Raw genomic sequence first — 13,914 nt, 5'->3', positions numbered from 1 at the left:
AGTGGCAAAACACAAAAATCTCCACATACTGTGTTCATCTTCCAATACAAAGTGTAATCCCAATTTTGTGTATTATTTACCTTAAACAGTATAAAAGTGGAGCATCTTAGTCTATGAGCTTTTCTTCAAGCTCATTTGGTATATAAAGAACTTACTCTGTGAGCCAAACTGTGGGAAGAAGTCCCACAACAAAGTCTCTCCCTAATGTCACCATAACTGTTAATTATGAAGCGTCTGCTATTTGAAAGTACAAAAAAAAGAATAAATAAATAACCCAAGCTTTATAGAAAAGGGGGGATAAATGTGCTGAATAAGAGGAAGATGCAGAAGTCACCTTGAGTCCAACTAATTTGCAAAACAGTGACACGACCATTAAACATAATCAAAGTGATTAATATAGTAAAAAGGGATTAGCAGCTGCTGTTTACCTCAACAATTCCTAACCTGGACCCCTAGCTTCCATGTTGCTGAGCCCCACATTTGTTTTTAAAGCTGCAGCATGCTAAAGCTTGGTGATTTGAGCAACAGTTGCATCCTGAGATGGCACTTCGCATGCCACACATTTTGCAGGCTCAAGCATCAAAATTAATTATTCCCTCACTTCCTTTAAGTCAAGAAGAATCAGGCTTCTCATTACCCAGACAGCCGTTCTGCTGGGTGAAGCTGTCATAAACGAATCCAAGCAGGTTCAGGGGGTGTCTCATTAAAATGCATTAATTTTCAACACTGCACTGGACACTGCCACAATGAAAATAGCCGTTTTCTCTCGCAGCCACAAGAAGAAAAACCTGCAATTTGAACCTGCTTTCTGCATTCTACAGCATGCAAATGTTCATGCAGTCAAACAGAAACGATGGTTAAAGTTCACTTTACTCAAGTTTTTTTTTTTCAGAATTGTCACAAATTTAAAAAAAGAAAATTAGAAATTTGACTTAGAAAACCATCAATTGAGTTCCTTTTTTCAGTCTTAGACAGACTTTTATATTGATTTTCTCCCAACATTAACATTTGGAATCAAGTCTAATTAAGAGTCAACATTAAGACATGAACTTGATGCCAGTCAGTGCAACTTGCAACATTGATCAGTGGGAAGTGGTCTCGGGGGTTAGCCAAACCGTCAGAACGCACTGCCAACTCCCAGAGTAAATTGATCATAGAAATGCATAAATAAATAAAGTGGCACATCATTCTGACTTTCCATTGACTTTCCCATTACCGGGTGATTGATACAAGCTTTAAATGTCAGGAGGAGCATTGATTACCTGCAGTCCATGTGCTCACTTGAACTGGCTTGTCATTTTTCCACTGATGCTGCAACCTTTCAAATGGAAGGACTACATTAAAGGTCAACAGGTGCATGCTGTATGTAGTCTGTATGTAATTATTTAAATGGTGAAATTTAAATAAAATGATACATTTCCACTTTTTCACACTATGAAAGATGCTTGTGGGATTTGTTCAAAAGGCAAGTTACTTCAGAAGAAGAATTGATTAGTTTATCTCAGAGGTTCACAACACATCTGTCTGGAAAAGCAAAAGTTGACACACCAAGCCACAGAAAGTTTTCAAAAGCTTAAGAAATTATCAAAAACTTTATCAAAATGGTTGTTTTGGTTTTTTTTGCTTCCTCTGTTAACCACAGACAAAATCCAACAAAACGGACAAATGATTGACCAATCATCTTGAAGCACTTCAAATGTGTTTATCATAGCCATAAGAATTTTAAGATATCGTAAGAAAAGGTTCATATAACAAAGCTAACCTTTTAGACAGCCTCCACTAGCTGTGTTTGTATAGTTCTATGAACAATAAATGTACATAAATGCACAGTCTTATATGAGTCTTTTTTTGGTTGTTAGATGTGGGGGGACCGTTGAAGAACATTTTTTAATTGATTAAGATTGAAATAATAAAGATAACTTTCATTCATCTTCTTCTGTTTATTCCCTTTCAGGGTCACGGGGCTGCTGGAGCCTATCCCAGCCACTTGTGGGTGAAGGCAGGGGGCACCTTGGACAGGTTGCCAGTCTGTCACAGGTTAGAGTGTCCACAATCACACACCCATCCACTCTTACATTCACACCTATGGACAATTTAGATTAACCAATTAACCTATGAAGCATGTTTTTGGACAGTGGGAGGAAGAAAGGAGAAAACTCACACATGCATGGCTTGTCCATTGATGTTCTGTTTCAGGTCCCCGAGCTGGGACTTGAACTAGGGGCCTTCTTGCTGTGAGGCAAGAGCGCTGACCACTGCCCCATAGCGCAGCCCCTGCTGAACACTAATATTTTGAGAAATGTTAGGCCCTTTTATTAAGCTGCAGAAGACTTCAGAAGTTATAACGTCAGAATGCCAATTTCTTATCTGATCATAATTTGGACCACTGACAACTTGGCACTAAATTATTTTGCGATAATTGCTTTAACCCTTGTGCTATCCTATGACCCCACCCTCACAAATGTAAGTTAAAATAATAAAAGTTTGGTCAATGTTAAACATTACAGTCGGGTATTTGTTTACACAGTCTGGGGGGGGGGGGATGACAGGTAGATATAATTCATATGCATAATCATGGTCTTGATGTAGATAGATAAGTGGTCTAGTCTGATAATTACAGGTGGAATGGCGCTAAGGTAGAGCCGTTTCCTGTGCTGTTTCCTGGAGCAGTTGCACTGGATGAGTCTGTTGCTGAGGCTGCTTTTTAGCCAGTCCAGTGTATTGGGGAGGAAGTGGGAGGGGTTGTTCATGATTGCCATCCATTTTTCTTCAGCTGTTCAAGGCCGTGCCTTAACCCTGATCATGCGTTTGATTGTTTTAGAAAAAAAATGAAATGTACCACTTGTTAAATAAAATGCCAGAACATGTGTTTTAGAGAAATCAGAGATTTGTATGTCTCAAAAATCTGACAAATAAATCCAACAAAACACCTCCCAAACTTGTAATTGTCTCCACTGTTGTTCTGCTAAAACTTTGTAACCCTGTTTTAATTTGTTTCTCGTTATGCATTACATTTTTTAGCCTCAGTTATTAAAAGGGACCTGATGTTCTCCCTCAGGAGTTTTACTACTGAAAGCTATTTATCTTATTTCCGTGCAAATATGCCAAGACTACCCCAAAAATACTTAAGCAGAAGTATAGAACAAAGGAGTGCAAAACTTCATGAAGGAAACATTTTGTAGAAAATATATACAAAGATAGAAATACATCTGAAAAAGAAGACAATATTTGAGAATCTTCTTGAAACCTCCAGATTGCTATTGTTAACTTTTATGTACCGGTAACTCGGTGAGCCTTGGACAGAAATGCTTTTGTAAATGTTGATTATGTCAGCAGTGCAGCAGCATCTATTTGTTTTCCACAAAATAAACTGTCTAACTATATGTGCAGTCGCTGATTGTATTCATGCGCTAAATGAATCAGATTTTTAGCATTCTGTAAAATGTTAAAGTTAGCTATTGCTTCCTCTTTTCTTTCCAAAGACAAATCTCTTAGTAAGAACATGTGAGGGCTAACAATCTGACAGATGGCTTGGAAACGTGATCAAAATGTTGGTAATCTGATCCTTGAGTAACTAATTTTCTTCTTCTCATCACATCAAATGTTCTGCTCATCACAGCCTTCAGTTACTTTCCTGCTTTTGAAAATAATCCACATAGAAGTACTCAAAAAGACGTAGTAATTATTAGCTCTGGGTGTGTCCAGCTCTGCTCTAAACACTCCTGAACATCATTTAGAAAGTGTTTGCATTCCGTAATGGAGAGCGAATCACTTCCTTTAGACAGTCCCATCTGGGATTAAATCAGTTCTCCGGCATCATCAAAGTTCATAAATGTTCTTTATCATAAACTGTATGCTACACATTGACACAAAGTCACACACATACAGTATTCTCGCAGGATTCTTAGAATAATTTGTACATTTAAATGTAAACATTTTGTTTTTAAAGACCCACTCCAATGAAAATGGTCTTTTTAACCTGTTGGAAAAAATGAAAGGCTTTTAAGTGCCTTATAGAGTGTGGAAAATACGGTAGTTTCAAAAGATTTGTTTGGTAAAAAATTAATAACGTAGTTAAAGAAAATGTCTCTGATGTAAGGTCAAGTTATTTATAGAATTATGTTTTATTAACAATTAATGTTTAGTAATTTATGAATATTTTAAGACATCACTCACTTTCTCCCACAATCACTTTGTTGCCAACCCTGCCACTCTGTAGAAAGATCAAAAGCATTTGGGACAACAAAAATTAATTTTATTCCTCTTTCAGGGGCCACTTTTCCCAATAAAGCCTTGAGCAACACATGGTAAACAAAGTATCAAGCGTGTAATCCAACTTAAAAACAAAATAACTATTGACCTCTTTTATAATTCAGAAGTAGCTGCATTTGCCTAACAGAGCATTCTCCCATAAGGATTCAGTGTTAAGCCCTTCAAAGCAAATTACAGTTGCAGGATATTCAATGAAAAATCCTAAGCGTGTTTGCATTTCAGGCAGATTTGAGGGACAAACATGGAAAGCTGAAATGTACACAGCTGTTCCACTCAGTGATGTTTCTCACTTTACTTTATGGCTTTTTGTTCCTTTGGCAAACATAAAAAAAAGCTTTTTGCTAATCTGGCTCTACAGAAATATTAACATCTCAACGTGCTTTGTGGAGCATGTGCGCAGGTTAATGAAGCAAGGACTCCCACTTTCTTCAGCTTCCACCAAAGAGCAGCTCACAGTTCATTTATTGGTTCGCCTGCAACCTATTTATGGCACCACTTGGAGAACATAACAGAGGTTAATGAAGTAGAGGTGAACGTTTTATCACACCTGCTGAGCCTTGTTTTTCTCTCTCTCGTACTGTAACACATGGAAGTATCTCTCATTAATGATGTCCCCCATAGGGCTCATGAAGCAAGTAAGTATTAATCCACAGAGTAGAGTTTAATGCTTTGATTCCCACAGGCATGCTTGCCTGATTGTCAAATCATTGTGGAAGCCATGCTTTGCATTTATTTCTTGCTAATAGCTAGCATTTTGCTGCAGGGTGAGGAAACATGTGTACCATGTACACTACATAGAAAAATGTCAAACCTTGGCAAGTGATGGGCTTAGAAATACTGAAAAGAGCAAGAAAACACACACAGAGGCCTTGAGGCCGCTCCTATGGAGTGACTGACACTGGTGCCTGAGAGGGGAGCGGTGAAAAAAGAAACTAGAAGAAGGCCAACACGTTTATGTCTGTGCATTCTTGCTTTACTCCAATGAGCACTGGCAGTGACTGTGACATATGTGGACAAAGGATTTGGTCAAATGACCAGTGGGTCTGTATCAATTAGAATATGATAATGAAAGCTTAAATTAAACTGCCTGGCACCAAAACAACTACGTCAGCTTACACCCTTTAACACTGGAGATGTCATCAGCATTAACAATATTACACATGCTCTCTGGCCTGTTGATCTGTCAATCAAACATATTAAACATTCAACGTGAGACCACATACTGAGACATCTGATTGGTCAGTTTATAACCTTGACTTACATTAATTGCATCAACGGTTGAAGAGTTACTGTAGTCAAAGGAATGTAAAGACTGAAGCTAAAGCTCTGGTGTTTAAGTCCCACTCCAATCATCTTTTGATCCATTGTAAAAATGTTCCAAGTCATTTTAAGCCAAAATCAAAAAAATCTGTCATTTTTTAGGACATAGTTTCTGCAGAGCGGAAGCAGATCCTCAGAAATCCCCCCCCTGAATTGTGGGCAGGTACTGTTGGCGCAGAGTAAACCCGCCCCCCACTTCTTGTTTTCCATATGTTTACACGTTGTCCCGCTATCTCACAGCACTTCTTCTTCTCCAACCTAATATCACCACCGCGACAAAAATGGCAAACAATATTAAAGCTTTCCAGCAATACAGTTTTGAGCCAGATTCCAGCTCAGACGAGAAAAACAAAGATGTACGTGGATCTAGTCGTCCACAAGTGGATGCATCAAAATGGAGAAGAGCAGGTTTTTCAAATTGCAGTTTTTGTCCTGATTCACAATGATTTGAATGAAGACATACTCAGAAAAGCAATTTTAAGCTTAATTTTCTTAATGCATTTCCACCATGGTCAGAAAAATGTTACAACACCAAAAATACCAAATACCATAAAACAATGCTGAATAAGTTACGGTTAAATAAAATAAGGAGTCATTTTAAAATGTTCAACTTAAAAATACAGAGTTTTTTCAGATTTCTTAAAGCACACATTGTGTAAAAGAAGTCTAATTTATGACACATCATGAAAGTTAATCTATTAAACTTGCTTTTTAAAAGTCACTTTAAATGCTCACTAATTAAATCTTCTCTAATAAAATGGCTCATTCTGCCGCCCTTAGCTCTTCCTGTATTTCATGAACAGCCATCACAGCAAACGGTTGGTCACCTTTCCATTTCAGCCTTGACTTGGATTGCCAAAGGAAACCTACCTTCGTGTGCACTACAGCCTATATGAATTCAACTACACAAGTAAATAACTTTACCTCAATCTTATTACCTCAATGGAGAGCCTCAAGTTGGTTATGAAAACTTGCTAGAATGTGCGTGAATGCAAGGGTTTTGAATGTGGTAGCCCAAATTGAGCATTTGCACACAATTACAGAAACTATTCCTTGGAAGTGGTTGCTTGAACGTAGCTTCAAAAGCAATTAGTCATGTGGTTGATACCAGTGAGACGGTAGTTAAACCTTTATAACATACAAAAGAAAAACACAAGTATTATTTAGATTGTAACCGGTAATGAGTGATTATGCTGGCTTTTTTTCTTTCGTGAGTTACTCCTGTTTTATTAAGGGAAGCAAATCTTAAACCTACATTATTAAAATTTCTAAATGCATTCAAGGAATGTGAAAAGAATACCAATGTGACTGAGTAGCTAAAATTTGGTTAAGTGCCTTTAAATAAAGTTAACTTACTTGGAATCGGGATAAGTATGTTTTTTTTTAATTTCCTGATGTGTATTTCCTGATGTGGTAAGAAAACAGAAAGGAAAAAAACTAATCGCCTGCACTACATGTAGAGATAACTACAATGACACACATTATCCTTAGGTCACAAATATGCACCAAAAAAAGTCAATGTGAGCTGTTCTGAAAGGTGAAAAAACAAGTGTCTCTGTGTCAGTGCCTCTTTTCCAGGCCAAATCTGTTTGTGCATCAACAGCGGCAAACACAGCAGTGCCTTGTAGAAACAAGTAATCTAATAATCAGTTAGGACAATAACTCTGAGTCTGCAAACAAGCAGCAGAGTAATCTTGTAAAAACCACCGGGCCTTCAGTGTGAGGCTTGTAGAGCCACACACCCCACCTGTGCTGTGTCAATGTCTGCCACTTGTTACTCATCAGAGTACTTTTCTTTTCGCCATCAGAGAAGCGATGTATTCATAAGCAATTTACAAGAACAATATGCTAAATGAATATCTTGTTGATACCAACTTTGGCTGACTGCTATAGAGCAGTGACATGTAGTTTAAAGATGGTAAAACAAACCATATGGTTAACGGCATGCTTATAACTTATTAATATCAAGTTATTCCAAGGAAAACACAGCAAAATCTGCAGTTCTGTAAATGGTAAATGGCGTATACTTATATAGCGCCTTTCTTCCTACAAGGACAAAGCGCTTTACAGTCACAGACCCATTCACCCAGTCACACACACATTCACACACTGGTGGTCGCTCCGCTGCCAAACACAGGCGCCCGCCTACCACCAGAGGCAAGGTGGGGTTCAGTGTCTTGCCCAAGGACACTTCGACTCATGGGCGTGCAAGGCGGGAATCGAACCTGCAACCTTACGATCATGGGACGACCGCCCTACCGATGAACACCTGTTCAAATGGATAACCTTTCGCTTTCAGACTGACACTTGCATCAGATGAAACAAACCTCACATCATTTTACTGCTTTCTTTTTATATGGTGTCAGATGGCATACATAATTACTATTGCAGCATAAAAACACTTACTTTATGCATGAAAACTATTATTCCCATTGACTGTTTAAGAGAACTGGACTAAGCAAGTTTGACGTCACCCATAAAAAAAAGGTTTACGTATGGCTCCAACTAAATGAAGTCAATTCAGTCGCCATTTTTTGACGATATGGACGCAACCATGATGGAGTAAGCAGTGACTGGTTTAACTGTGGCAACCACTCTCACCAATCAGGAGTCAGCTTGTTGGAAGTCCTTTGGAAGTAAGCAGGCTACATGAAATCTGTCAGTCAAACGTTTGAAACGTTCAACGCGAGACCACATACTTTTATTGAGACATCTGATTGGTCAGTTTATAAGTTGAATAACTTGCAATACAGAAAAACAATGTGGAAAAACATTGTATTAGCAAGAACATGTTAAAAAAATCTGAGAAAAAGAATGACTGAGTAGCTGTTTATTCCTCAACAAGTCTATAGGACTTTGGCTTCTTGGAGCCAGCAGGTGTTTCCAGTTTTGAATGCCAGAGGTGGAACTCAGTCCAGTTCTTATATCAATTCTCTGTTGCTGAGTTTTATGTCTGTGTCACATCATGTGCTGCAGGGGCTTTAAGTCACAGTGACAAAGTGGCAGGCTGGGTTGGGAGCTTCTGCTGTGGAGTTTGATTTTGACATTTTAGCTTTAATATAATTATTATAATTATTGTTATTTATTTTCTTGAAGTATCCATCATCGTATTTAGACACATAGAGAACGAGGAGCCTAGAAAAATCATTAAGACCTTGTGGATGTTAAATTAAGGAAAAACCAACATAAATAGAAATAGCTCAAACATGGTTGCGTACATACTGTCAGAAAATGAATTGACTTTGTTTAGTTGGAGCTGAAGGTAAACCTTTTTTGTATGGGTGACATCACACTCAGTCAGTGCAGTTCTCGTATTAAGTCAATGGTTATTCCTGATCAAATATTGTAAGATTCTGAGCCAAATATATTTCTTTGAGTAAAGTGCCTAGGATAGCACAAGAGTTAAGTATTTATCAAAGCAGAATGTCATTTCCATCCACCCATTGATTTACCAGCTACACATTCTTCTACCTGTAGAAGAGTTTCCATCAGACAATATTGGTTGATATAAAATGAGAAAAAAAAGTTATTTCTGACCGAATCTCAAAAAACATTTTTATATATACTGTACATATATACAATATATACATTTATATGTACAACAATGTTTAGTGTTTTCATCCAAGCAGATGTTTCTCAGAAAACTAGCTCTGCTGTTTCCGAGAAGCACCACAAATGCAGGATTTCACTTGGTTTTCATGGTGTTAAATTACTCAAATGTGTAGAATAAGAGCTCACTTCTGGTTTAAAACATGAAAATGTTGCTCTCATAACAGGATCTGATTCAGAGAGTGCAGACATGATCATCTGCCATATTCTCAGCTGCAGATAGTTGTAGCTAGCTGTGCTGTATTTTGTTAGGGCCCTGATGTTAAAGCCATTACACTCACATGCAAAGAACATCAACTGGGAATGATGTGGATCATTTTCTGTTGATTTTGGGGAGGAATTAATGACTTTAGAGGCACTTTGGGTTTGGTAAGTAAACACACGCCTCCTGTTACAGCAAGAAATGACTTGATAATTTATGCATCAAAGGCAGAGGTTATATAAAAAGTATATATTCTTTAATTTTGGAACAAATAATGGGAATAAAAAAATTCATGCATATAAGCTTCATGTTTATGATCCTCAGCATCTTCCATGAGATACCTTTTGGTGTAAATGAGGTGGCCTTGCCAGTGTGGTGATATTTGTTGCAGACTCCAAACAAAGCCAGTGTTTGTTGATGGATGATTACAAATACTGAAAAATCAGTCTGAAGTGGTGCTTGAAAAAAATATGCGAGACATTTGTCCTTGAAGTCTAAACCACTTTACCAAGAAGGAGAAGAGTTGTCTTAACAGCTCTTTAAGATTTTTCCCTTTCCAATGAAAAGGCATCTTCAATTCTATGTAGCTGCGTTTTATATCTGTGTCACATCATGTGCTGCAGGGGCTTTAAGTCACAGTGACAGTGGCAGACTGGGTTGGGAGCTTCTGCTGTGGAATTTGAATTTGACGGTTGGGCTTTAATTTATCATTATTATTATATTTTCTTTTGCAGAATCCATCAGCACATTTAGACACATAGAGGAGCAGGAGCATAAACAAAAATCATAAAGACCTGGTGCTAAATTAAAGAAAAACCGACATAAATAGATTTTAATTGAACATTTTAACATGTAGCTGAAGCTGAAAGTGGAGCTAATTTAGTTTAGAACCTTCAATTTGCAGCTGTTATTGCAAGTGACTCAGCAAAATAAAAGTTAAAGGAAGGTTGATGATTTTGATCCAAGACTCCTGATTGGAGTCCTTTACAGCTGGTTTAATATCTAGACAAGTGGTCCCCAACCTTTTTCAGGCCAATGACCGTTCTAATGTCAGACAATAGTTTCACTGACCAGCCTGTTGTGCTAAAGGACATCTACCTCCTCAGTGAAACATCTGAAGTTTGCCAGGCTTTAGTTGTACACTAGATGTCATGTAGAAACCATTAAAATGTGATTTAGATTTTCCTTTAACCCATTAATTACAAAGAGGAAGCTGTATAATCATACACCAACTTTAGCCTTGTCTAAATTTTGAGGTGCAACGAATAAATACAAAAAGAGGTCACTAAGACTTGTTTTTTCCTAATGTCTCTCAACATTAGCAAGTTTATTTTTACTGTGTGTGGGAGCAACTGTCGCATTTTCTGTTAAATGCAGCTTTCTTTTACTTTAAAGTCGAAGGCTCTTCTTCTGTTTCCTCACTGGATCTTTTCTATAAAAATAAATTTTCCAAATACGTTTGTTTTTTGTTAACTTTGCTAACTCGGGGGTTTTGATGTAGCAGTTGAAGCAGCCACTTTATGAAAGTAGCGCATGGATTTTTGGACGCAAGGCCGAGCGACTTGGCATGTGTCAAGAATGAATCAGATGTGGTGGAGTCCAGTAGTTTTCCAGAATAAAAGTTCCTTCAGAATCAGAATAAAAATAAATAAAAAAATGTAGGTTGTATTGGATTTTATTGCAGTCCAAAACCAACTGTGCCGGGGATTGGGAACCACTGGTCTAAACTATACATTGTTGTTTTTTTATTAGATGCATTATCTCAGACCTTCCCAATTTACTAAGCTCCAAACTTCCAGCTGAGTTGATGCAGGAAGCAGAATAGAAAATTAACTTCTCTTTGCTATGACAGGGTGTGCTTGTGTGTTTTGGGAGATATATTCCAGAATTATCATAGCCACATAAGCCCTATCCAAACCACAAAAAGCACAAAATCCAAGTTACCATATTTATATAACCAAGGGAGAGTGTGTTTTTATTTCACACCCTCCAGCTTGAGAGTCTGACCAACACTCAGCAAACATCTGCCTCACAATACTCCAAATCTGTTGCATCTTTTTATTTAAACTAGCAACTTTCACAAGTTAGCTGAGGCTATCGCAAAGACTGAGCTTATATTCATTAATAGTAAATACCATAAAAAAGGCCCTTGAGTATGAAATGCAAAAAAAAGTTTTTAATGACTACTACCTTAATTTACATCTAATTGGAAATTCTACCATACTCCCTAAATCTTCCACCTGTTTTCCACTTTAGGAGTTCCTGTATGTCCAGTTACAATAAATGCAACCTGCATATGTGCACTTTTCAGGCTAGATTTCATCTTCTTAATGAAATAATTAACATTTGGAAACTGATTACAATAAAAGCCCCTAATGATCCTGCAGAACAGGCGCCAATTGCATACAAGGGAAGTTTGGGGGATGAACACCCTCCCTAATCATTTCTCAGAGCTGCTTTTGGCATAAAAATGAAAGCTTCAATCTGGCAACTCCATCAGAATTAGAAGGAAAAAAAACTAGCGAATCCCCTGGTTGATATTTTTCTGGGCAACATTAAAACACAGAAATTACTTTTTTTTCCACCAGACTGTTCTGAAGATGAGGTGAACCTTTGAGTGCTGACATGTTTTTGCCCACTCAGTTCACAACACAGAACCCTGTTGGAGCGCGCATGAAAAATTCATCACAGCAGAACTTAAATCACAACCTTGGAGCGAGCTGCGCGTGGGGGTGTGAGGAAACATGGCACGAACATGTGAGAGGAGAGGGGAGGGAAGGGGGTGGAGGTACTCACCCTGCGAGGATATTTGCAGGTATAGACGGGGGTCTGCAGCCCGGATCGCCTCTGTGTACCGGACCTCCATTCCGGGCACCTGCGCCTTTTTCTCGGGCATGAGCCGAACCCTGAGCCGCCCCCCCTCGGCTCCTAGCCACCACTCAAGGATGGTCGTGAGGTCCATCTCCAGCATGAGCTCTGGGGCCTCCTCGAACACAGTCAGCCCCCCACATCCCGTTTTGATCAACTCCTCTCCTATTTCCACCACAACCTGGTTCGATTTCCTGCTTGCTTTCGTTAAGCCCAATTTCAGAACTTTGGACAGCGCCCGCTTGTACACAAAAGGGAGCTGTCCATCAGAGGACGAGTTCCCTGGTGCTGAATCAGTAGATTTCGGCTCCACAAAAGTAGCGATGATTTTCTGCAAAGGTGTGCAATGCATTTCCAAGTTTGCTCGCACTGTGTAACATCCGATAAAAGTCTGACAGTCCCCATTCAGGGGTCTCTTTACAAACTCCGCCAGATAATAGCGAAGCAGAGAGGGGACTGCAAAATCCACCGACAGATCCTTTCTCTTTTTCCTGGAAATGATGGTCTGGTTCATGTCTCTTTTGCCTCCGGTTTCCCCGCTGTTACCTCCGCCGCCGCTGATGTTGTTGCTGAAGCCGGCCGCGGGGAGCTCAGCCCCCGCCGTGGTCCTTGGCGACGCGCAGTGAAGCCCAGCCACGAACGCCGCGCAAAACCAAAACAAAACCACGGCGTTCATGGTTTTATCTGTGTCTGTCTTGAGAAGCGTCTGTTAATCACACCGTCCTCCTGTCACAGCGTAAGGAAAGAAAAAATATATAATTTAAAAAATAGTCTCAAAGTGGGAATGGAGGATCCTGCGTGTCCTGCGCCTCCTCGCCGGTTCGCCCCCACTGCCGGATTTTACGTTCGCCTTCCTCTGACTGTTGCTGTCTTCCCCTTTTCAGACGGAAAAAAATGCCATCCCCCCACCAACACCTCCTCCCCGGTCTCCTCACGGCAGCGCTATTTATCGCGGACGCAGCGACGCTCCCCGGGACGCTGATTTATATGCTGGTCGGGTCCGCTCCGGTGGCTTTCAAAGACTCCCTGTCTCTTGGCACAGTTGTGACGGCGGTACAAGTGGTCCCTCTGTCAGCACAGGGATGCGCTCCCCACAACTAAATCCGGAATTTGTTTGAAGATTGCCGAACTTTACAATAGAATCAAGTAGAGTCTTGTTTTTTCTTTTTTTTTCTTGAGATCTCACTCAACAGTCTCGATGTGCGCCTGTTGGATGAAAGGCTCCTGTCGCATCACCCAGGCATGAATTTATCCTTTAATATCTAAATAAATCCCTCAGCATGCAGCAGCGCGCAAGAATCTGACGCACCTTTTGTTCCGCTGCATCTTTATTAAAATTTAAAATCCCTGTAAGGTTTTTAGCAGAGCAGTTAAACGCAGTGAATCATCATACGTGTCCGGAAATTGGATTGGATTATTATTCAATCTCAAATAGTTTCTCGGGGAGTCCTTTAGGGCTGCATCCATCCGGCTGCGCGCGCATTTACGCGATCAGTGCGCTGTGTTTGGCTATTTTGCCGATTCATTTTTGAACATCGGCCCTCTTAATTGAGAAACTAAAGGGTCGGCTTTTGGGGCAGGAGTGGACGAGTGTTAGTTCACGCTCCTGCGCCTCCACCTCCTTCACCTGAACACCTCCCGCC

General features: G+C 39.6%; 1 protein-coding gene across 2 annotated transcripts in view; it reads right to left on the bottom strand.

Annotated features, from left to right (window-relative positions):
* alk (ALK receptor tyrosine kinase) overlaps positions 1-13,731 on the bottom strand; it is a 650,197-nt gene extending 636,466 nt beyond the window's left edge. For both annotated transcript variants that reach the window (XM_023951461.1, XM_023951462.1), the window contains exon 1: positions 12,200-13,731. In XM_023951461.1, coding sequence (XP_023807229.1) covers positions 12,200-12,947 — 748 coding nt within the window. In that variant the 5' untranslated portion in view covers positions 12,948-13,731. The remainder of the gene's footprint in view (positions 1-12,199) is intronic.
* Positions 13,732-13,914: the final 183 nt, after the last annotated feature.

Source organism: Oryzias latipes, chromosome 22, assembly GCF_002234675.1.
Source record: "Oryzias latipes chromosome 22, ASM223467v1".
NCBI classification, from domain to species: domain Eukaryota; kingdom Metazoa; phylum Chordata; class Actinopteri; order Beloniformes; family Adrianichthyidae; genus Oryzias; species Oryzias latipes.
This window is presented reverse-complemented; position numbering and strand designations above follow the sequence as displayed.